Source organism: Callorhinus ursinus, unplaced genomic scaffold, assembly GCF_003265705.2.
Source record: "Callorhinus ursinus isolate GAN/ISIS: 27379988/994484 unplaced genomic scaffold, GSC_fseal_2.0 scaffold1, whole genome shotgun sequence".
Classification (NCBI taxonomy): domain Eukaryota; kingdom Metazoa; phylum Chordata; class Mammalia; order Carnivora; family Otariidae; genus Callorhinus; species Callorhinus ursinus.
The window spans coordinates 1,399,169-1,421,240 of record NW_027397063.1 but is presented as its reverse complement, the minus strand read 5'-3'; the positions used below and the strand labels follow the sequence as shown (position 1 = coordinate 1,421,240).

Below are 22,072 nucleotides of genomic sequence, written 5' to 3'. Positions count from 1 at the left end.
CTGTCGCCACCTGGTGGTAAACCCTAACAGGCTTGTGTGTCTCCATTTTCACTGCCCTGCTTCCTTCAGCTTCTGATGCTTGCTTGGACCTTGCCATAATCTTCCAACTGGCTCCTCCCCATCCCATCCTCTGCCCATCCAGGCTTTTTTGATCGCTCTTAGCTCTTTGCTTTGCTAAAACATAGCTTTGCTTAGCTTGAAATATATCTGGATTCCTCTTGCCTACAGATAAAGTCCAAACTCAAGAGTATTGTAAGTCCACTCCCAACCCACCAATGCCTTGCCCTCCCTTCAGGCCTTCTGCACTCCCAAATGGACTGCCCAGCCTGGCCTGTAGGTCTGTGATGCCACCTCCTGGCTCCTTGCACTCACTCCCCATCCCTTCTTGATGACCTCCATGCACATCCCCACTGTCCTTCCAGCTCAGCCTTCCCACAGACTTGGGTTGTTTTCCCCAGTTGAATGATCTCTCCCTCCCCTCTTCTAAAGTCTCGTAGCTTTTTATTAGCATTTCTCTTATGGCTCTTCTGTATCACATGTATCTGTATTTGGAAAAGACACACAAAATATGTATTGACTTGGTTTGGAGTCCATTTAATGGAATGTCTTTGGAGTTTTAGGTTAGCCAGAAGTCCCTATTGGAACCTCAAGGCATTCCTTTCTAGGATCATAGAATTTGAGGTCTTAGAACCTGACCCTCTGGTCCAAGCCTCTCCAGCTCTCAGATGGAACATGCGAGGGCTGCAGCTGACCGATTCTTCGATGTCACACTGTTAGTTAACAGCCTCCTTGGGAGCTTCTGGGTGTCACCCGAAGCTGGCCCGTGTATGCGGAGGGCAGGGAGAGACCAAAGGGAGAGGCGAGCCACTCCAGGTTGGTAGGTGGGCAGTTTAATAAGCAAGGGAACTTACTTGGCTTGTCTTGGGAGGCCACAGGTCCGGTAGATCTCCACGTCTGTTCTGAAGAAAAGATTCACAGCAGCCGTACTCTCAGTTTTGAAGGGGAAAAAACACTTTTTTGATATTATAAAAATCTAATCAAAACAAGAAAAGGGAAATCTGTGTATAGATGAGGGCAATAGTAAGCAGTAAAGGAGAATAAGACAGAGTTCCATCAAATCGGGTACTTACAACATCCAACCTCACTAGCTGGGGAAACCCCGTGGAGACAGCCAGGCTGGAGTCCCGATGGAGAGGCCTGGGCGGAGCATCCTCCCCTCAGCTGAGACTGACTATCCCCATAAGGCCGTGTTTATAGAGCAAATGATGAGGTCTGAAGTTAAACAGTTATTCACCTATGTTCAGTTTGGTGCGAACTGCATTCTTATTTTATCATGTCTTTATATCTTCAAGGAGCCGGACTGGGTGTGCTCGCCTCCTCGCCCGGATTCCATTCCGGGGGGGCCAGCCCAACCTGGAGCAGGAGGGGATGCAAGGCAAATTTCATAACTCTTGGCATCCAGACCAAAAGGGCCAGTTCTGACCTGGAGGTCAGCTAATGTCCACTAACCAGCTCCTGAGGTCACCTATGCAGCACGAGTCTCACACACAACATTCCTTAACCTGCCTGCGTACGTGCAGGTCAGGGTGGTTGGTTTTGCAGGACAAATCCCAGAAGCCTCCATCCATACAATACAGTACCCACCTGCCAAATCTTAAAAGTTTATGTAGAGGCCTTAACTGGGCTCAGTCACATATACTGCGTGGGTGTTTTCAAAGCCACATCTGTCTCAAGGCTGTGTCCCTCGGGGACCTCTGGAGCAGGGGGGGGCAAGCAGAATGCACATTCCAGGACCAGGGAGGTGAGGCATCTCCAGCTCCACAGGTCAGCCAGGTCACGTCTTGTCGATGACCTCCTCCAACACACCCTGCCCCCCAGCTTCTAGGGCTAGAACCCACATTTCCCACATTTACACCTTACTGATCTGTTCCACATGATTTCGCACAGTGGTTTCAAGATTCCCAGGAAAAGTTAGTTTCATTTTTATGACTGTAAACAGTAGCCTGCAAATGCTGCTAAATGTCTTGGGAGTGAAATGTTCATGCTGTTTTACCATTCACAGGTAAAGTCTCTGTGTGCCTCACTGTTGGACTCAAATGTCCTGGTGCAAAGAAATAACCTGGAAATTGTTCTGTTCTTCTTTCCATTTTATACCTGTCTGGTAAGTCATTTGTGTTCTTCCAGGGAAGTCACTGGTATTTCCTGAGGACGTGGGGCAGGTGGGATAGACCTCAGGCAGTTGGCAGATCACAGTTTGCTTTCAGCCAATTAAAGATCCTTGTTCCTTTTTGTGAGGATGACGTTTCCATAGCAAAAACTGAATGGCTTCTGTCTGTGGGCATTGTGGAGAACCAACTCCTTTTGAGAATGACCTTTTTAAGATAAAGCTTTATAGACTGGTAGGAGGGGCCTCGGGTCAGAAAGCCAATAATCTACTTCATCATCCCTTTGCAGTAAAGTGTTCTTTGTCCTCCAATAGGATTCCAGTGAGAGAGCCATTCCCCTGCTCAGATCTGAAATCGTGCAGATCCTGTCAGCAGCCACCCAGACCCTACTGAGGAGAGACATGTCTCTGAACAGAAGACTTTATGCGTGGTTACTAGGTACTGAGCAGTATCCAACAAGTGAAAGTCAAAGTTAACGTGAAACCTTTTAGTGCTGATTTTTGGAACAAGTTTCAATCTTTGTGATACGTTTCTGAATTATGAGATATGGAAAGTTAGCATGCTGACTGAATATGGCCCAGTCAGTTGAGTTCTGCTACACTGTAGCTTTGGTTATGTTGCAGGTATTACATTTAAAAACAGGGACATAAATAAGTGGGATATTTATTGAATATTGAATATTGAACTCCATTTTAAGAAGCTTGAAATACCACAAAAAAATTGTAGCTAAACCTTATTCAAGTAGAAGCTTGTTGCTGTAAAGAAGTCTCATCGGTTTGGGGGTGTGAGAGAAGACCCACAAATGTTACGGAGTTTGTGTAAAAGATGGTTTGGGATGGATGGGAATGTTTGTGGCATTGACAGTTTTGTAAGACATTTGGGTAACTTAAGGGGAGAGCTTAAAAACCCAGGCTTGTGTTTCTGCAGACAGCCTGTAAACTTGTAGGAGCCCCTGACTGTTGGTTGGAAGGCTTCACAGACACAAGAGTCCAGGAGACCACAGGGCTAGGAGGCTAGCACTTTCTGAATTTTATAAATCCCCACATTTGTGTACCTGAGCAGAAGCGGTATACCAAGCAACCGTGAAAGGATTCCATAGCTTTTTTTTTTTTTTAGACTCTTTTTTTTTTTAGAGCAGTTTTAGGTTCACATCAAAACTAAGAGGAAGGTGGAAAGAGTTCCCAGCTTCCCCCAGGCGCCCCTCCCCCCCCCAGGGTGGCACATTTGTCCCAGTCGATGAACCAGCGCTGGCATGTCATCACCCAGACTCCATGGTTTCCATCAGGGCTTGCTCTTGCTGGTGTGCTTTCTGTGGGTGTAGACAGATGTGTAAGGACATGCATCCACCATGACGCATCCATGCAGAGTAGTCTCACTGCTCCTCTGCTTCACCGCTTTTTTTTTTTTTTTTTAAGATTTTATTTATTTATTTGACAGAGAGAGACACAGCGAGAGAGGGAACACAAGCAGGGGGAGTGGGAGAGGGAGAAGCAGGCTTCCCGCTGAGCAGGGAGCCCAACGTGGGGCTCGATCCCAGGACCCTGAGATCATGACCTGAGCCGAAGGCAGACGCTTAACGACTGAGCCACCCAGGTGCCCCTGCTTCACCGCTTTTATAACCCTCAACATAGAGGTCTTCTCACACCAAAGTCAGAAAGTTCTCTGAACCCTTTCTTTCCTCTCTTCTCCCTGGTTATAGAACTTTCAGAACCCACTGCATGGAAGCTTATGAAGAATAGAAGAATATTTACAGGCTCTTTAAGCATTTTTATCAAAAGGATGATTTTGCTAAACGCTCAGCTCCGTCCTAGTTGGCCTTGACTTGCTGTGTATAGAGAGGACCCAGGATCCAAGTTCAGTGCTGGGTCCGACCTGTTAGGCTCGGCCCCAGAGTCCACGCTCTCTCCTTGTACCATGAGTTGCCTCCCCTTGTCCCGAAGACCTCACAGACTTACCCAGGGCTCAAAATAAGGGCATATAGATGAGAACAGCTTGATTTCACATACTGCCATACAAACACTGGTTTTTAAAACTGATCCTCGTTCCATTAGATCCTTGTAATCAGACTTGTCAAAGACACTGAGGGTGAATTCTCAGGACAAACTAAATTGATGCCTATTGAGGTGGAATCCTTAGTACACCACATTTTTGTCAGAAGAAAATGTGACTTAGTCTTGCCAGATTGGAATTTGGTTTTCTGTTAGAGGAATTCTATTTTTAAAAATGCTGGAGCGTGAGACCTTTGTACAATATTATGTACCTTAAAACTGTAGATCTTGTTAACAGCTCATGGTCCTTGTTCTTTTATAGGTTCAGATATTAAAGGAAATACCATTGTGCCAGAATCTGAACTCTCAAATTCTTACGAAGACCAGTCCTCGTATTTTTTTGAAAAATATTCCAAGGATCTTTTAGTTGAGGTAAAGGAGCCTTTCTGGAAAGTAGATCCCAATCAGAACATTCCTGATCATGATTCCTCAGTGGATTGATGGGCAGGACCTCAAAGCAGACACGGGCCGTGCCCTGGATCCACAGTGGGGAAACCTTCTGTGTGCTTATTCTGTGCTGTGTGACTGGTTTTCTCTCTGTCCCAGCGTATTTACAAGTAGAACAACTAATAATGTCAAACTGTGCTATGTACAGTATCCTGATCTGTGGCTTTTAAAAAAAAAAAAAAAACACAGGGTCTAGCCGAAATACTGCACCAGAAGTTCTCAGATGCCGACGTAGAGGAACGTCACCACGCGTACCTGAAGCCGTTCCGCGTCCTCTTCAGTCTGCTTGACAAGCCGGAAATAGGTAATGTGCAAAGTGCGGTCGCCATTGTGGGCCCACTGTGGATGGCCTGTGTGAGACACAATCAACACGTTATTTTGAATGTAATTCCGTCATTGGAGTTTCCAAATCTTGAAGTACTTTAGTCATGTGTTCAGTTATCATATCTAGGCACCACTTAAAAGTTTTGCACAATATTCTGAACATTTTCATTAGAAAAATACCTTTGAGCTCCTCTTGTGCACACCTGTGTATGCAACCTACAGAGCACATACCGTACTTTGTGAGAATGTTTCTTCAGTCAAATATCAGGCTTCAAATGAGCTTTGATTTTATTTTCAAGGGGTTGGGGTAGGAGACCCTCCTCCATCTTTTTGCCTTGTGACCTGGGGCAAGCCACTTCCGCCTTGTGGGCTTCGGTCTGTTCCTCTGCCAAATGAACCGGGTTGAACTAGACTCCGGTTCCTAAAGGTCCCCTGTTACACACTGTGGTCCTGTGAGCATCAGCTAAAAAAATGACCTTCTCTCCCTTGCTTAAAGAATGGAAATTGCTCTGATATCCATTCACAGTAAGATCTTAATATCCAAGGCACCTGGGTGGCTCAGTCAGGCATCTGCCTTCGGCTCAGGTCATGATCATGGGGTCCTGGGATTGAGCCCCGCATTGGGCTCCTTGCTCAACAGGGAGCCTGCTTCTCCCTCCCACTCTGCTTGTGCTCGCTCTCCCTCTCTCTCTCTGTAAAATAAATAAATAAAATCTTTAAAAAAAAAAAAAAAAGATCTTAACATCCAGTCACTTGAACACCATAATGGGGTCCTCATCTTCTCCAGGATTTTGAGGGGTTTTTTGTTAATTATTGTTTTTTGTTTTTAAAGATTTTATTTATTTGAGAGAGCAGGAGAGCACAGGTGGGGGGAGGGGCAGAGGGAGAGGAAGAAGCAGACTCCCCGCTGAGTAGGGAGCCCGACAACGTGGGGCTCTATCCCAGGACCCCCGGATCATGACCTGAGCTGAAGGCAGATGCTTAACCGACTGAGCTACCCAGGCGCCCTGGGATTTCAAGTTTGATGGTATCATCTGAGCGCTCAGGATTTGCACACTGCCTGGTAGCTGTTTGCAGAGAACAAGAATCGAGTGCATTTTTGAGGTCCCTTCTCCCTCTGGTCTTAGAGTGGAGGATGGAGACCCTTCATTTATTCACTCAGGGGCACACATGGAGCATTTGCTGTGTGGCAGGGACGATGCTCGGCTCTAGGGATGCAAAGGGGAAAAAAGGCATCCAGTCAAGTTGTATGGAAGGGACACTCTGAGGTCCTCATGTGTTTTCACTGTTGTTAATAATCACAGCTGACATTTTTTGAGCAATTTTTTTGTGTGAAGTGATTTGTACATGTCATCTAATGTACGTCTCCATACGTACCTCCTTGCCTCCAACAACCCTGAAGTGGGTTTTCTCACTGTTCCCATCTTACAGATGGAAAGACCAAGGTTGAGTAAGAGTAAGTGACTTGCTACTCTGGCAAATCTCTGCCCAGGAGCTGAGATTAAAACGTGGTCGGTTTGACTCTAGAGCCTAAGCTGACAGGACACAGCTGCTTACCTGATTGCACGCAGACCCACCATACCCGAGATGCTCAGTCATGTAACACAGATGACCTTGTATCCCATGACATGTACGCTCTAACTGCTCTTAACCAAAGTCAAAGCGTGAAGCATTTGTCCCTCCAAGCTCGGCCTTAAGTGCCATCTGAAGCTGCCCTGTGCCCTTCCCCCCATCCTTCCCCTCCCCTGCTACCTCAACCAGTGATGGCTCCATTAGATTTTCCTCTTTCGAGTGACTGCAGCTCAGAAAAATCATGATTTTGGCTAAAAAATGAAGTGAGCTATGTAAGTGTATGGGGAGCTTCCTGCATAACTTGGGGAAATATCCAGAGCAAAAACGTAACCACATTTTGGAGGATGGGTGTTTTATGTCTCGACCCTGCACCTGGGTGAGCCAAGTGAAATGTTGCTGTCAGCTTGAGCTCCCCCCACCGCCGCCCTGTCATTTCCAGAAGGGGGTGAATGGCAGGCTTCTGCCTGATCTAACAGTCTAAGTTTTCTATCTGTTAATTTCTAAGTCTAAAATTTCTATCTGTCCCCAGGGAGGATGTACTTGAGAGGCAGAGGAGTGGATCACACAGAAGTAGAGCTGGAAGGCCCAGGGCGGTCATTCTTTTGCTACCAGGCTTCACCCACTGCCTTGTTTTCTCCTTCAATCATGGCAACAAACTTGCCTTCATTTGTAAAAAGCATTCAGCTCTCTTATACAATAGATAAAATGTATGTGGGCCTTATTGTGGAAAAAGTTTTCTCAGAGGCACATCCTCTGTTTTTATGAAAAGGAAGCATAAAAGATTGGATCCATCTTTGCTTTTTAACACAGATATATTGACAGAGCTTTCATTTCCTCTGAATCGATCCTGTTTTCATCCGTTTGTGTACATGGGTGAGAAGTCAGTCCCTTCCCTGCCTGATGGTTACTGTGTGTAGAGCGGAAATATCTAGTTGCCTTCCACCTGCCTAATCGGCAGGAATGCTTCCCTAACCTGCAGCTGGTTATATTCTTTTGTGCCATTTAATAAGCTTTGCAGGAGTGGTGGTATTTCTTTTGTGGGGTTCTAGCTCATGATTAAAAGAATTTAGAGGGGCAACTGGCTGGCTCAGTCAGTGGAGCATGCGACTCTTGATCTCAGAGTCATGAGTTGGAGCCCCATGCTGGGTGTAGAGATTACTTAAAAAAATAAAATAAAAAATAGGGGCGCCAGGGTGGGGCAGTTGGTGAAGTGTCTGACTCTTGGTTTTGGCTCAGGTTGCAATCCCAGGGTCATGAGATTGAGCCCCACGTTGGGCTCGTACTCAGTGTAGAGTCTGCTTGGGTTTCTCTCTGTGTCCCTCCCACTCCCCGCTCGCTCACTCTCTCTCTAAAATGAATAAATAAATCTTGAAAAAAATAAAAATGTAAAAAAGTTTTTAAAAGAATGTAAAGTAGGAAAATTGCCCTATTCCATTGGTATTTGTGCTGAGTAGTGTCTCTGGCCAAGCAGTTTATACACACTTATGCACACTGAGCATACGTCTTGGCTCCCCCAGACAGAGTCTGGCCTGGAGTAGTTCCTTCACCTCTCGGTCCCTGTCCCCTTCTCTGTAGTCAGTACAACAACGTAATACCTGGTCATATGGCTACTTAAGGAGTAAATAAGGTAACAGATACAAAATATTTAGAACAGTGTCCAGCACATGGTAAGTGCTACAAAAATATTGGCCATTTTTTTTTAAGATTTTATTTATTTATTTGACAGAGTCACAGCGAGAGAGGGAACACAAGCAGGGGGAGTGGGAGAGGGAGAGGCAGGCTTCCCCGCGGAGCAGGGAGCCCGATGTGGGGCTCGATCCCAGGACCCTGGGATCATGACCCGAGCCAAAGGCAGACGCTTAACGACTGAGCCACCCAGAAAAAAAAAATATTGGCCATTTTAATGGATGTTATTCCCCCAGTAAAGTTGTCATTGTCAAACTAAAGTTTCTGAGCATTTTAGGCAATAAAATTGTGTGTATAGTTACTCTGTTTCACGCATATGTCATTTATTGATTTAAATATGGATTATTCATCTCTGACCATTTTCTTTTTAATTGCAGGGCCTCGAGTGGTTGGGAATTTGTTTCTCGAAGTCATCCGGGCCTTTTATTCTTACTGCAGAGACGCTCTCGGCTCCGATCTTAAACTTAGCTATACCCAGAGTGGAAACTCGCTAATAAGGTATGGGTTTGGGTTTGGCCCCCAGCTTTGCGCTTCCTACCCCTCTCTAATGGCACGAGTCTCATTTCCCTATGTTTATTAGAAGTTGTGTGGTGCTAGAGAAAGCGGGCGTGCAAGGGATCACACCACTCATGAAAATAACCGATGCTCTTGAGTCAGTCACCACGAATGGCCTGTTTCCTGTTGCATACTGTGAAGAGTTTCAAAGGCATTTGAGCTGGTCTCTGCCCAGCCCAGGCTGTACAAACCATATTTACTGAGCAGGTGTGAAAGCCGTTGAAGGGCAGCTGGATCTGGTGTGCCCATGCAGTGACTTACAGGGAGGACGGCGGGGGCAGGGGGCGGGTCAGGACGTGGAGCCAGGGTCCAGCGGTAGAGGGGAGAGCCCGCCAGGGGCATCCTGAGGACATGTGCTGCAGAACCCCGAAGGCAGAGCAGGTGGGGTTCAGGACACAGCAGACATGTTGCCTTGGGGCATGTAGTTATCTCTCAACCCTGGGTTTTGTTCTTGTTATTTTTTTTTTTAAAGATTTTATTTATTTATTCATGAGAGACAGAGAGGCAGAAGGAGAAGCAGTCTCCCAAGGAGCAGGGAGCCCGATGTGGGGCTCGATCCCAGGATTTTCATATTTTATTTGTTAGAGAGATCGGTGGTGGGGCGGGGAGGAAGAGTTGAGGGAGAAGCAGGCTCCCCGCGGAGCAGGGAGTCCCACGTGGGACTCGATCCCAGGACCCCAGGATCATGACCTGAGCGGAAGGCAGACGCTTAACCGACTGAGCCACCCAGGCGCCCCTTGCCTTTGTTCCTTTTAGGATAATAGTCTCTTCCTTTTTACTTTATTCTTGATGTAATTTCCTTCTGCCCGAATTGGCATTAGGTATATTGAAAATATAAATCTGTTTGAAGATTTCTCTGGCTTCTTAATTGTAAATGTACCAAGAATACTGAATGTTTGCTTTTTTTCTCCCAGAATGTTTGTTCTTTCTCCCAGAATTACTACTTTTCTGAATATGAAAGTAATACATGCTCTTTGTGGAATATACTGATATTTGAAGGTATCAAGAAAAAAGATATCACCCACAATCCCACCGCCCTTGAGAGAAAACATTTTCATTTCTTTCCAGACTTTGAATGCATACAAAAAATGTATATATTTTTTAAAGATGGAATTAGAGGGGAGCCTAGGTGGCTGAGTTGTTTAAGCGTCCAGCTCTTGATTTCGGCTCAGGTCATGATCTCAGGGTCATGGGATCGAGCCCTGCATCGGGCTCCCTGCTCCGCGGGAAGCCTGCTTCTCCCTCTCCCACTCCCCCTGCTTGTGTTCCCTCTCTCGCTGTGTCTCTCTCTGTCAAATAAGTAAATAAAATATTTTTTAAAAATAATATATAAAGTTGGAATTGCATTAGCTATTTAGTTGCCTGTTTTTTTTTTTTAAATGCAAGTTGTGAGTAGCTCTCCTGTCTTCTGCAATGGAACATAACGTTGCCTTAGGTTCCTCAGTAAGGATTTATCACTTACTTAAATAAATCCTGACTGACCAATCCCCTATTGATTGGCTGTTAGGTGGCTTCTACTTTTTCAGTATTTTTATATGACGTTGCAGTGGTATCCACATGCATACATCCTTGTGTGCCTATACAAGGACTTCTGTAGGAGAAATCCCTAGAATAAATTTCCTGAGTCACAGAAGACGCACATTTAAATTTTAGCCAAATTTCATGCCCAGATGGGTGTACCATGTTATTTCACCAACAGGGTATCTAAGGACTCACAGTCGGACTAAAACTGGTTTTCTATACCAGATTCTTTTCACATTAGCTCTTACACTTATTTCTAGGAGGATGTATCAATACAAATACTGTTAAGGATGGCGTTATGCAAACTCTTCCCTATATCAGACCAGTAACATTTTTATCTTTGTTGGGATTTGTCCGTCTCTCTAGAAATAAATAAACGAATTACAGTTTTTCAGACACATGTTCTCATGATAGAGGGTTTCTCATAGATCTATTCATGAGCATCCACCTTCCTTTACAGTTCAATAAAAGAAAACAGAAATGCCTCTGAGATTGTTAAAACGGTGAATTTGCTGATCACTTCCCTCAGCACAGACTTTCTCTGGGACTATATGACCAGGTGTTTTGAGGACTGCTTTAGGTAAGTATCCAGTTCAGGATTATGGAATGTTTAGGAAGGAGTGGAAGCTTTCATGTTTTCATAGCTGCTTACTGTGGCTCAGGTTGGGTGGTCTCTGCTGAGCACAGGATGGAAAAGAATTCCCTTTAAATTGTAGTAGAATAAAAACATTGCCATTAAGAAGGTTGAGGTAATCTCTGCCCCATAACTCTGGAGCTTTTTTATTTATTAACTCTAACTCAAGAAAACCCTCTGCATTTTCTAGTTGCAGTGACCAAATATATCTCCTTCACACAGCGCTCCTAGAGGCTCATTTGTTTAAAGGGGCTGAGTTCTTTGGTTCTGTGACTAGAGCGAGTGGTTTTAAAATCATCAGTCTTCTAAAATTCTTACTGAAATTTTTTATCACTGGTCAGATAAAAGCATTAATGTCTTAAGCTGCCCTAATCAGCTTTATGTCACCGTTCATCTGGTCAGTGACTTGTACCACCTCGCCGTCATGGACAGTGGCATGCTCTGGGGACCCACGTGTTTCCCTGAGAGCCTCTCCCAGGCCCCTCTCCCCACAGTAGGAGGGATAGTGTAATCTCTCAGACCCTGTCTTGTCCTGAGTCACACGGTTAGGCTTCCTTGCTGTCACTGTTCTTCCCCTACCTAGGAACTCAGTAGAAACTTTACTTACTGTTTGCTGTGGGCTCTCCTCTGGCGTACTCATTAGCTCCTCAGGACATCCCAAAGAGAAGTAGGCACTTGGATCACATAAGAAAGCCAGAGCCCAGAGATGGGAGGTCCCTTGTGTGGTATTGCCCAGGAAATTAGCAGCGGCCAGCCAAAACAGGAACCCAGGAATGCCTGACCTCCCAGCCGTTCCCACCGTGCTCGCCTGTGTCCCCTAGAGCCAGGTCCCGGTGGGCATTCAAATCTGTGATGAATCCATTAACTGTAGCTGGGCCCATGGGCGGCAGCAAGGCCATGTTATACTGAAGCTAGAGTATATTTTGGTCAGCCTATTTCCATTTCAGAGTTACAAGGTGTGCTTTCCTTTTTTTAAAAAAAAAATAATAAACTATGGGATATTTCAAATGTAAGAAAGAACAAGAAATAATGCCAGACACACATGTACTTATTAATGAAATTATACACTTGGCCATTGTTTTTCAGATTTTTTTAAAAAGGAATTAAATGTTGCTACCCAGATAGAACTAACTCCCACCTTCCAGCACCTTCTCCTTTCATACTGTCCTGCCCATGATGTTGTCTGTGCTTTTGTAACATGTGTTTCCAGAGATGACATAGTCTAGTGTGTCTGTTCAAGTTTTACACAAGGGGTATCAAGTTTTATATAACTTTCTGCAGTGTACTGTTTTGGGGGTTGGCTAACAATCCTCTGGAGATCTGTCTGTACATCCAGCTGAAACACCAGTTTCCATTTTTTCCTTGTTGCAATAGTACTTTGTTCTGTCTCTTCACAGACCTATGCGGTGTTCCCTTAGAGCAGACTGGGAGAACGGTTGCTAGGTTAGTGTACACAGTTCAAGAGAGGCCTTCTCTTCCTCAGACTCCAAGATAACTAAGTGCTAATTTGCAGTGAGGACAATTAATTCAGGTTGAGTTGGGCTGTGATTGGAGATGAATCCAAAGTTCCTCTGTTTTGAGAACCAACATGTATATGTTTTTTAACTTACCTATTTAACCAGTTGCCTGCTTATTTAAAAAGAAGTGTTGCGTTTTAATATAAGCAGCTCCTGATAGAGCTGACTGGTGAAGTTTCGCTTCTCTATGGAAGCTGGAGAAACTAAGCAGCTCGTGTGGATGAGCTCATGGTTGTCGTGCAAGAGGAGCCATCTCAGGTTGCTCCCACAGCAGGTGGGACCGCTGTTCAGCCCGTGTCTTCTCTAGCCAGGCAGCTTCCCTTGGAACATGCCATTGGTTTGGGGTGGGGGACCTAGCATTTGCTTCTGTCGATAGAGCTCCAGATCCGCTGGGTGTGGCATCCCACCTGGGCATGGGTCCACCCTCGTCTGAACTGATGAAGTTCAATTCTGAGTGAACCTGTTTTGGAGACAAGCAACTTCAAGACACAGACTGACACTTCTCTGTGTCTGATAGTTTTAGTCACTAAAGCTTACTTATTAGAACAACAGGGCTGCCTTTCATTATGTTTGAAATAGAGTGACTTGATTGGACATCATAAGAAATGCGTGAAGGTATTACAGGATTTGGTTTTCTTTCCTGTGACTTATGTAGACCGGCGAAGCGGAGTTACACTGTTGGGAAGAACATCAGCCCTCCCCCAACGGTGTCAGAGCTCTGCACCCTCCTGGTGTTCCTTCTGGATGTTATCCCCTTGGTAAGGCCCCTTGCCAGGAAGAGGCGGCTCCACGCGTGCTTGTTTATGTTCTGGTTTGTGTCCTTGGCCTGATAACCCTCACCTTCCTGAAAAGTGGGTGTGCGTAAATGCACAGCGCTTTCAGTGTTGTGGCATGAAAGATGTAGCTGAATGTAATCTCTTATGTCTTTTATGTCTTCTTTAAAAGAGGTTATAAAACTTTGAGCCAGTTGTAACTGGCCTGAGCCAAAGTTATGTCAACCAGAGGTGAACTAGCATCACCCTGCACTTCAGTTGTTTAGGAGTGAGAGTAAATGTATTTCTAGGTAAAACTGTGCTGTTGGCTAATTGTCTTAAAGGAAACTAGTTTCCTTAATATAGAAATAAACATGGCAATGATCTTCTATTAAGAAAAGTAAAGACACTTGAGGGGCACCTGGGTGGCTCAGTCGGTTGAGCGTCTGACTCTTGATTTCAGCTCAGGTCATGATCTCAGGGCTCTGAGATCAAGCCTCACATGGGGCTCTGTGTTGAGTGTGGAGCCTGTTTAAGATTCTCTCCCCCTGCCCTTTTCCCTCTGCTCATGCACTCTTGCTCGCACATGTGCTCTCTCTCTCTCTCTTAAATAAATAAATCTTTAGGAAAAAAAACATAAAAAAGGTAAAAAGACACTTGAAAAGAGAAGAAGAATGTCCATTGATTTGTCTAGATTAAAAAGAAGTATTTTGTTTTCTGATTTGGGAATGAACATGAAACTTATTCAGGCTCTAAGAAAATTGACTTTTCAGGGCACCTGGGTGGCTCAGTCCATTGAGTGTCTGACTTTGGCTCAGGTCATGATCTCAGGGTCCTGGGATCGAGCCCCACGTTGGGCTCCCTGCTTAGTGGGGAGTCTGTTTGTCCTTCTGCTCCTCCCCCTGCTCGTTCTCGCTCTTTCTCTCTCTCATATCTCATAAATAAATAAAATCTTTTAAAAAATTGACTTTTTTAAGGCGCCATTTTGAGGTGCATTTTTTTTTTTCTGACCAGAAATTGGAAACCTGTTAGTTAACTCATTTCTGTTTTCCACAGGAACTTTACTCCGAGGTGCAAACCCAGTACCTCCCTCAGGTCCTGGGCTGTCTGGTGCAGCCTCTGGCTGAGGAGATGGAGGTGTTAAGCTTACCCGAGCTGACGCATGCCTTGAAGACATGTTTCAAAGTGCTCAGTAAGGTCCAGATGCCACCTTCCTACCTGGACATGGAGCCCGCAAGTGGAAGCACGGTATGCCCCCAGGGAGCTGACGGGGTTCTCTGGGCTGGGCTTATACCTTCCTGGGAGCGGGAAGTAATTAGGGTTGGTTAGGGTAGGAGTAAAGATCAGAGGATATAAAGGTAATATCTAAAATATGCTGCTAAAATCCTCAAACATTTCCCAAGAGCTTTTAGCGTGGAAGCTGACCACCCCCCTTCCCTTTGCGCACCCCCGCCACTTCCTCTGACAGTTACTGGTTCGATTCAGCTCACGGTCCAGACCTTGTTATGTGTGTGTTTGTATTTGTGTGATGTTGGTGTCTTTTTATTTCTTTATTTTTATTTTTTTTTTAAAGATTTTTATTTATTTATTTGACAGAGACAGGGAACCCAAGCAGGGGGAGTGGGAGAGGGAGAAGCAGGCCTCCCGCTGAGCAGGGAGCTCCATGCGGGGCTCGATCCCAGGACCCCGGGATCATGACCCGAGCCGAAGGCAGACGCCCAACGACTGAGCCACCCAGGCTTATGTTTTAAACACATAAGTGAGGGCGCCTGGGTGGCTCAGTCCGTTGAACATCTGCCTTTGGCTCAGGTCACTATCCCAGAGTCCCGGGATCAAGTCCCGCATCAGGTTCCCTGCTCCAGGGGGAGCCTGCTTCTCCCTCTGCCCCTCACCCTGCTCGTGCTCGCTCGCACTCTCTCTCTCAAATAAATAAATAAAATTTAAAAAATGAAAATAAACACAAAAGTGAGATATTCATTTATACCAGTGACTGACTTAAATAAGAGGACGTTATTGTCTCACGGTTCTGGAGGTCAGAAACCCGAGGTCCCGGTGTGGGCAGGGTTGGTTTTCTCTGAGTGGGGAGGGGGCGAGTCTGCTCCGTCCTCTGTTCCAGCTCTGGTGGTGCTGGCTGTCTCTGGTGTCCCTCTGCTGTAGACTCGTCACCCTGCTCTGTCTTCATCCCCACCCTGTCTGTGTCCAGATTTCCTTTTCGTAAGGACGTCAGTCACGTTGGATTGGGGCCCACCCTAATGAGCTCATTTTAACCAGACCATCTGCAAAGAGCCTATTTCCAAATAAGGTCACATTTACAAGTATCGGGGGTAGGACTGCTTCATCTTTTGAGGGGGACACAGTTCAACCATAACATACACTGTTCTCTGACTTGCTTTGGTTCTCAAACAGTGTTCTGGGGACCTTGTTCTATACTGGTTTATGTAGAGATATCTTCCTCTCGTGTGGCTTCTATGGGATAGTCTAGGTGCGGCTTTACCCTGTCTTCTGCTCTTCCCCTGTCAAGGGCATTTAGGTGATTTCTGGTTTTTCACTATTACCAACAGCGCTGCACTAAGCATCCTTGCACAGCTAGTTTGTGGTTGCAGGTTTCTCTGAAGGATCAATCACTCTCCTTGCAGTCAAACCCATTTCTTTGTAAACTGGGAGAGATGCATGCTCCTTCTAAATTGGCAAGGATGTTGCCAAACGGTCCTCCCAGAAGATGGTAACAGAGTTCCCCAAGCAGTTCAAGGCCTGCAGTCCTTGGATTATTTTTATTTTTTACTTTGCTTAAGGCTTTGAAAACTCTGCCCTTGACACCCATTCAGTGCAGCTGTGGCGGGAGCGCAAGCCGACTGGGCAGCAGGCACTCCACAAAGGGAGCTGCTCCCAGCTCTCAGGGTGCAGACTTACTCACAGACTGTTAATTTCCCTTCCAAAGTTAATCCTTTTATTGTTCTTCTAGCTATTATAGCTAATTTTAAAAAATCCCTTAAATGATTGAAGATTCAAAGTTTCATAAGCCTGTGTCTTCAAATATAATTATCAGTGTTTCACAAAGTGTGTACTATTTCAGTGTTTCCTATAGAGCACAGTGGTTTAAATGCTGAAATGTTTTAAATTTAATGGAATATTATCTACATTAGCAGTGTAAGAGGAGAGGTTGGCTGATTATAGGTTGCAGTGTCATCCCTTTGAAAAAACTATGGGGTGCACGTGTGTGCACACAGATGGGTGGACACATAGATGGGTGGACGGGTACTATATATACATGGGTAAACACTTTATTCTGGCTTTCTGCTCTCATGTTATTTCTTCATGCCTTTATTTTACCCTCAGCCCAATGTCCTCGTTCAGTTTTTTTAATTTAAATATGTCAGAAACTTTTTATTTATTTTATTTTATTTTTTTAAAGATTTTATTTATTTAATTGACAGAGAGAGACAGCAAGAGAGAGGAACACAAGCAGGGGGAGTGGGAGAGGGAGAAGCAGGCTTCCCGCCGAGCAGGGAGCCCGATGCGGGGCTCGATCCCAGGACCCTGGGATCATGACCTGAGCCGAAGGCAGTCACTTAACCATCTGAGCCACCCAGGTGCCCCATGTCAGAAACTGTTTTTAAATAACGTTTTTGAACCTTGAAGCTAAATAAATAATACAAAGTGGGCTCAAAAACCCGCCTTCCCAGAGAGCATGGGGTCCCAGCAGCCTCCTCTTCAGACTTGCTCCCGGTCCTTCCCTGTGCTGTGCCTTCTTCATTTTATTATACACTTTTACACAGGGGTTCTCTTGGTGTAGAGAATGAGGATTTCGAAAAACAGGAAGCACCTATTCATGGTTTGCCCGATTCAGCTGATACTTGAATTCCTTGGCCTCACGAGATGGGTACAACACAAATTTCCATCTTTTTTTTTTTTTTTTTTGCAGAGTCCAGTAAAAGGTGAAAACAGTGAAATGATTATAGACACACAGGCAGTGATTCCGGCTGATGAAGATGCTTCGTTTCCTCCCCTTAAATCTGAAGACAGCGGGATCGGGCTCAGCGCCTCGTCGCCAGAGCTCTCGGAGCGCTGGAGGGTCCCCAGGGTTTCTCCTGAAAAAGATGATGTTTGGAAGAAGGGTGGGAGTATGCAGAGGACGTTTCTTTGCATCCAGGAGCTGATTGCCAACTTTGCCCACAAGAACATTTTTGGAGTGCAGCTGACGGGGTCCAGAGACGAGAACAAGTGTGAAGAGCCCGCGGGCCAGAGGGACGAGGGTGGGCCGCCGAGCTCGGCGGGCAGTGACTCCAACAGGAAGAACCCGTGGGACGCGAAGCCCATCAGCGTGCCCCAGTTTAAGCAGATGCTCTCAGACTTGTTCACAGCTCGAGGGTCTCCATTTAAGACAAAAAGTGCAGAGTTGCCATCGCCTCTGCCCAGGAGCCCTGGCCGAAAAAAGGAGGGGGACTGGGCTGTGGAACAGGTGGTCATTGAGCTGGGCAGCTCTGGAGAGGGCTGCCGGGAAGCCTTCGCTGCCGCCTGCCGCCTGCTGCTGGACTGCGCCACCTTCCCCGTCTACCTGTCCGAGCAGGAGACAGAGCGGCTCTGCGAAACGCTCTTCCAGCTTCCCGGTAAGAGGGCTGCCCCCCCCCCCCGGGGTCCGCCCTGAGGAGTCCTGTCACGTAGCTGGTGTTTACAGACAAGCCAAACCCCCCTCTGCCACGTGCGCTTTTGTCGTTCGTGGTGTGTGCTTTTGACTTGCTTCTTGAAGATGGCAGATTGGTGAGGCTGGGACCGTATTTTTAAACTTGAGGTGTCCCGCAACAGCCCATTAAGAGGTCTGGAACATAAAAGGTGCTTCATGATAATCAGGAAATAGACTAGTTCATCAGACCGGTTGTTAAGGATTTGTGTTCGTTTGCTAAGATTGCCGTAACGAAGTACCACAAACTAAGTGACTTAAACAACAAAAATGTACTGCCTCACAGTTCTGGAGGCAGAAGTCTGAGATCAGCATATTGGCAGGGCTGTTCTCCCTTTGAAGGTTCAGAAGGATGTGTTCTAGCCTCGCCCCTAGCTTCTGGTAGTTCCTTGGCTCATGACATCATAACTCCAGTCTTTGCGTGGATTCCCCCTGTGTATGTGTATACGTCCTGTGTTCAATTTCCTTTTTATGAGGACACCAGTTATATTGGATTAGGGGCTCACTCCAATATGACCTTGTTTGAACTCATTACATCTGCATCAACCCTATTTCCAAATAAGGTCACATTCTCAGGTCCTAAAGGGACTTAAGACTGCAACATAAGAATTTTGGGGAGTTGGGGGGACACAGTTCAACCCATAACAGGCAGTGTCTTAGAAGCTCAGGCTGCCATAACAGAATACCACAGATTGAGTGGCTCAAGCAACAGAAATGTCTTTCTCAGAGTTCTGAAGGCTAGAAGTTTGAGATCAGGGTGCCAGCATCATCAGTTTCTGATGAGAGCTCTCCCCTTGGTTATAGATGACCACCTTCTCACAGGGTGCTCACATCCTGGGGGGATGGGGGTGGTCTCACTGGTGTCTTATTATAGGGGTGCTAATCCCATCATGAGGGCCCCACCTCTGAATGCCATCACATTAGGCTTTGGGGCTTCAACATATGGATTTGGGGCAGACACAATTCAGTCCTTAGCAGGCAGTGAACACTTTAAAGAAAAAAGAGAGGAAGGTGGAAAACAAGAAAGAAGTGATTAAGTTGGTGGGAACACAGGACCAAGCTGTCCCCTTTTGTAGACATTACAGTAAATTTCCTGTGTAGTTTGTCTCTTGGCTCGTCAGCTGCAGATGACGCTGTACTTGGAGGCCCAGCACTTAGAATTCAAGTCCACAGTTTATTTTGGGCCTCTTTTTTTTTTTTTTAAGATTTTATTTATTCATTTGAGACAGAGCATGAGTGGGGGGGGAGGGACAGAGGGCGAGGGAGAGGCAGGCTCCCTGCTGAGTGGGGAGTCCAATGTGGGGCTGGATCCCAGGACCCTGGGATCATGACTTGAGCTGAAGGCAGACGCTTAACCATCTGAGCCACCCAGGCGCCCCAATTTTAGGCCTCTTTTAAAGCTAATGCCGTGTGTCCCACCATCAAGAGAGCCTTGGAAAAACATTTTGAACTCTATACCCACAAATGTGGATTTACTATATGTAAATTTAAAAGAAATTTGTAACATGAGTTCTACTATATGTAAATTTTAAAAATAAGGGGCACCTGGGTGGCTCAGTTGTTAAGCGTCTGCCTTCGGCTCAGGTCATGATCCCAGAGTCCTTGGGATCGAGCCCCGCCTCGGGCTCCCTGCTCGGCAGGAAGCCTGCTTCTCCCTCTCCCACTTCCCCTGTTTGTGTTCCCTCTCTCGCTGTGTCTCTCTCTGTCAAAAAATAAATAAAATCTTTAAAAAAGATAAAAATAATTTTTTTAAAGATTTTTTTTTTTTTTTATTGAGAGAGAGAATGGTAGAGAGAGAGCATGAGAGGGAGGAAGGCCAGAGGGAGAAGCCGACTCCCTGCCGAGCAGGGAGCCCGATGCGGGACTCGATCCCGGGACTCCAGGATCATGACCTGAGCTGAAGGCAGTCGCTTAACCAACTGAGCCACCCAGGCGCCCTAAAAATAAATTTTTTTAAATAAAAGATAGACACTCTGGGTCATCTCGAAGTCCTGAGATTGACATTTTTTAGAATTCGAATAACCTGACCAGCTTCTACAAGCAGACTCAGTCTCCTTCGTCCCTGGCCCTGAATGATGACTGATAATCATGTCACCACCAGAAGGTTATTATCACACTGCTGACCACCTGACGTGTGGCTCTCAGGGTGTCTTGGAATCTGCGCTTTGCGAGCCATCTTCACGTGGTTTTGTCTGTCTAACTGACTTCCTTGCAGGAGCTGGCGATTGCAGTTTCCCGTCGTGGCTGAGATCCCTCATGACCGTTAGCTGCTGTGTGACTGACTGCTTCCTCCAGAACGTGGCCATCTCCACCCTGCTGGAGGTGATCAACCATTCCCAGTCCCTAGCCATTGTCATCGAAGACAAGATGAAACGCTATAAAAGCTCTGGACACAACCCATTTTTCGGCAAGCTGCAGATGGTGACAGTTCCTCCCATTGGTCCAGGAATATTGAAAGTCATTGCGGAGAAGACAGACTTCTATCAGGTATTTCCCACTGGGAGGAGGTGGGCGAGACCCCCTTCCCAACCATCTGCTTAAAGTTGTCCGCGAGGTGGTAGTCACTGTGGTCGGGATATGGCGGCTCTCGTGACAGACCCAGAGGGTTGTTTGAGACCTGTGCCAGCCTTGCCTAGCCCCCTGTCCCAGGCTGTGGCACAGTTTCTGGCTCTGCAGCAAGAATTCGGTAAATATTTGTGCTCGGTTTTAGGCTGACCGGACTTCACATGTAAGGATTGTTAAGTTATCTGAATATGCGGAAGAAGAGACTGTGCCCTAATTTATGAGGTTAAAGGCTTTGAAGCTAGTTAACCTCAAGGAAAACTTAGTACTTGGCAAACTTCGGAAAGATGATTGCTGAAGATGGTGAGCAGGTGTTGCGTCCCTCTTTGAGGAGACAAAGTAAAATCGCTTAAAGCTACATATGATAGGGCTTATTTAATTGCAAAAACCTAAAAGCAGTTCCAGCGAGCTCATGAGAAAAAGTGAAGTATATTATAGAGTTAGTGCCCACGGATGCCAGAGGGCGAGAGCGGAATGCAGCTGGGTCTCACAGGGTGTCACCTGGGGGGCTGTCAAGTCTGAACTAACGCGTCAGGGCTATTAAACAGTCTGTCGGTGAGGCACCCTTGGGTCAGCAGCTTCTGCTTCTCCAGCCCACGCAGCATTGACGGGGGGTAGGAGGCCGTGTGGTGCAGACAGGGATGTGGCCACTCACCGGGACCTGCGGTGATGGGGCCGCAGACACCCTGAAAAGTTTGGACAGTTAGGAAGAGAGATTTTGTATATCTTACGGGTGAATGAGATAATGGGAACTCCACTGTCCCTTCCGGTCCTAACAGCCCGTGCACTTCTGAAAGCCTTTGAAATAGGCTGCCTTTTCCCGGTTTGGGATGAGCTCTTCTCAAGCAGGTCACATAACTGAGGCCAACTCGCAGCTTTGTTTCTTTTTGTTGTTGTTAATAACAGCTATGTTTAGCTATAATTCACATACCATACAAATCACCCACTTGAAGTGTACAATTCAGTGGTTTTTACTGTATTCACAGAAGTGTGCCATTTTACTTACTGTTTTCCCTGTTTTTTTGTTTTCCCTCCTTTACTGTTTTTTTTTTTTAAGATTTTATTTATTTATTTGACAGAGACACAGCAAGAGAGGGAACACAAGCAGGGGGAGTGGGAGAGGGAGAAGCAGGCTTCCCGCTGAGCAGGGAGCCCGATGCGGGGCTCGATCCCAGGACCCCGGGATCATGACCTGAGCCGAAGGCAGACACTTAACGACTGAGCCCCCCAGGCGCCCCTCTCCTTTACTGTTTTATTTTTCAGCAAATGGATATTTTCCAGTGTAATGTTTTAATCACTTTAATGATTTTTCTCAGTATATTTTTGGAGCTGTGTGTTTCTGCGTGTTCCAGTAATAGCACAGTGATGCCTGTATGCCTTGCGTTTTACTCAATTTTTTTTTTTAAGATTTTATTTATTTGAGAGAGAGCGAGTGAGAGACCACAAGCAGGGGGAGCTAGGGCAGGCAGAGGGAGAAGAAGGAGCAAGCTCCCCACTGAGCAGGGAGCCTAACACGGGGCTCAATCCCAGGACCCCGAGATCATGACCTGAGCCGAAGGCAGATGCTTAACCAACTGAGCCGCCAGGTGCCCTCCTCAGCCTTTTCAAAAA

General features: G+C 46.2%; 1 protein-coding gene across 5 annotated transcripts in view; it reads left to right on the top strand.

The window, feature by feature from the left end:
* Positions 1-22,072, top strand: part of DOP1B (DOP1 leucine zipper like protein B) — a 112,361-nt gene that overhangs the window by 47,105 nt on the left and 43,184 nt on the right. For 4 of the 5 annotated variants that reach the window (XR_003208165.2, XM_025871590.2, XM_025871581.2 and 1 more), the window contains exons 6-15: positions 2,063-2,161; positions 2,480-2,603; positions 4,476-4,585; positions 4,850-4,964; positions 8,620-8,740; positions 10,779-10,898; positions 13,125-13,227; positions 14,278-14,469; positions 17,144-17,828; positions 20,115-20,386. Coding sequence is in view for 4 of the 5 variants with exons in the window: in XM_025871590.2 (XP_025727375.1) it covers positions 2,063-2,161; positions 2,480-2,603; positions 4,476-4,585; positions 4,850-4,964; positions 8,620-8,740; positions 10,779-10,898; positions 13,125-13,227; positions 14,278-14,469; positions 17,144-17,828; positions 20,115-20,386 (1,941 nt within the window). In the remaining variant the exon portion in view is untranslated. The remainder of the gene's footprint in view (positions 1-2,062; positions 2,162-2,479; positions 2,604-4,475; positions 4,586-4,849; positions 4,965-8,619; positions 8,741-10,778; positions 10,899-13,124; positions 13,228-14,277; positions 14,470-17,143; positions 17,829-20,114; positions 20,387-22,072) is intronic. The other variant, XM_073890920.1, reaches the window with a different exon arrangement.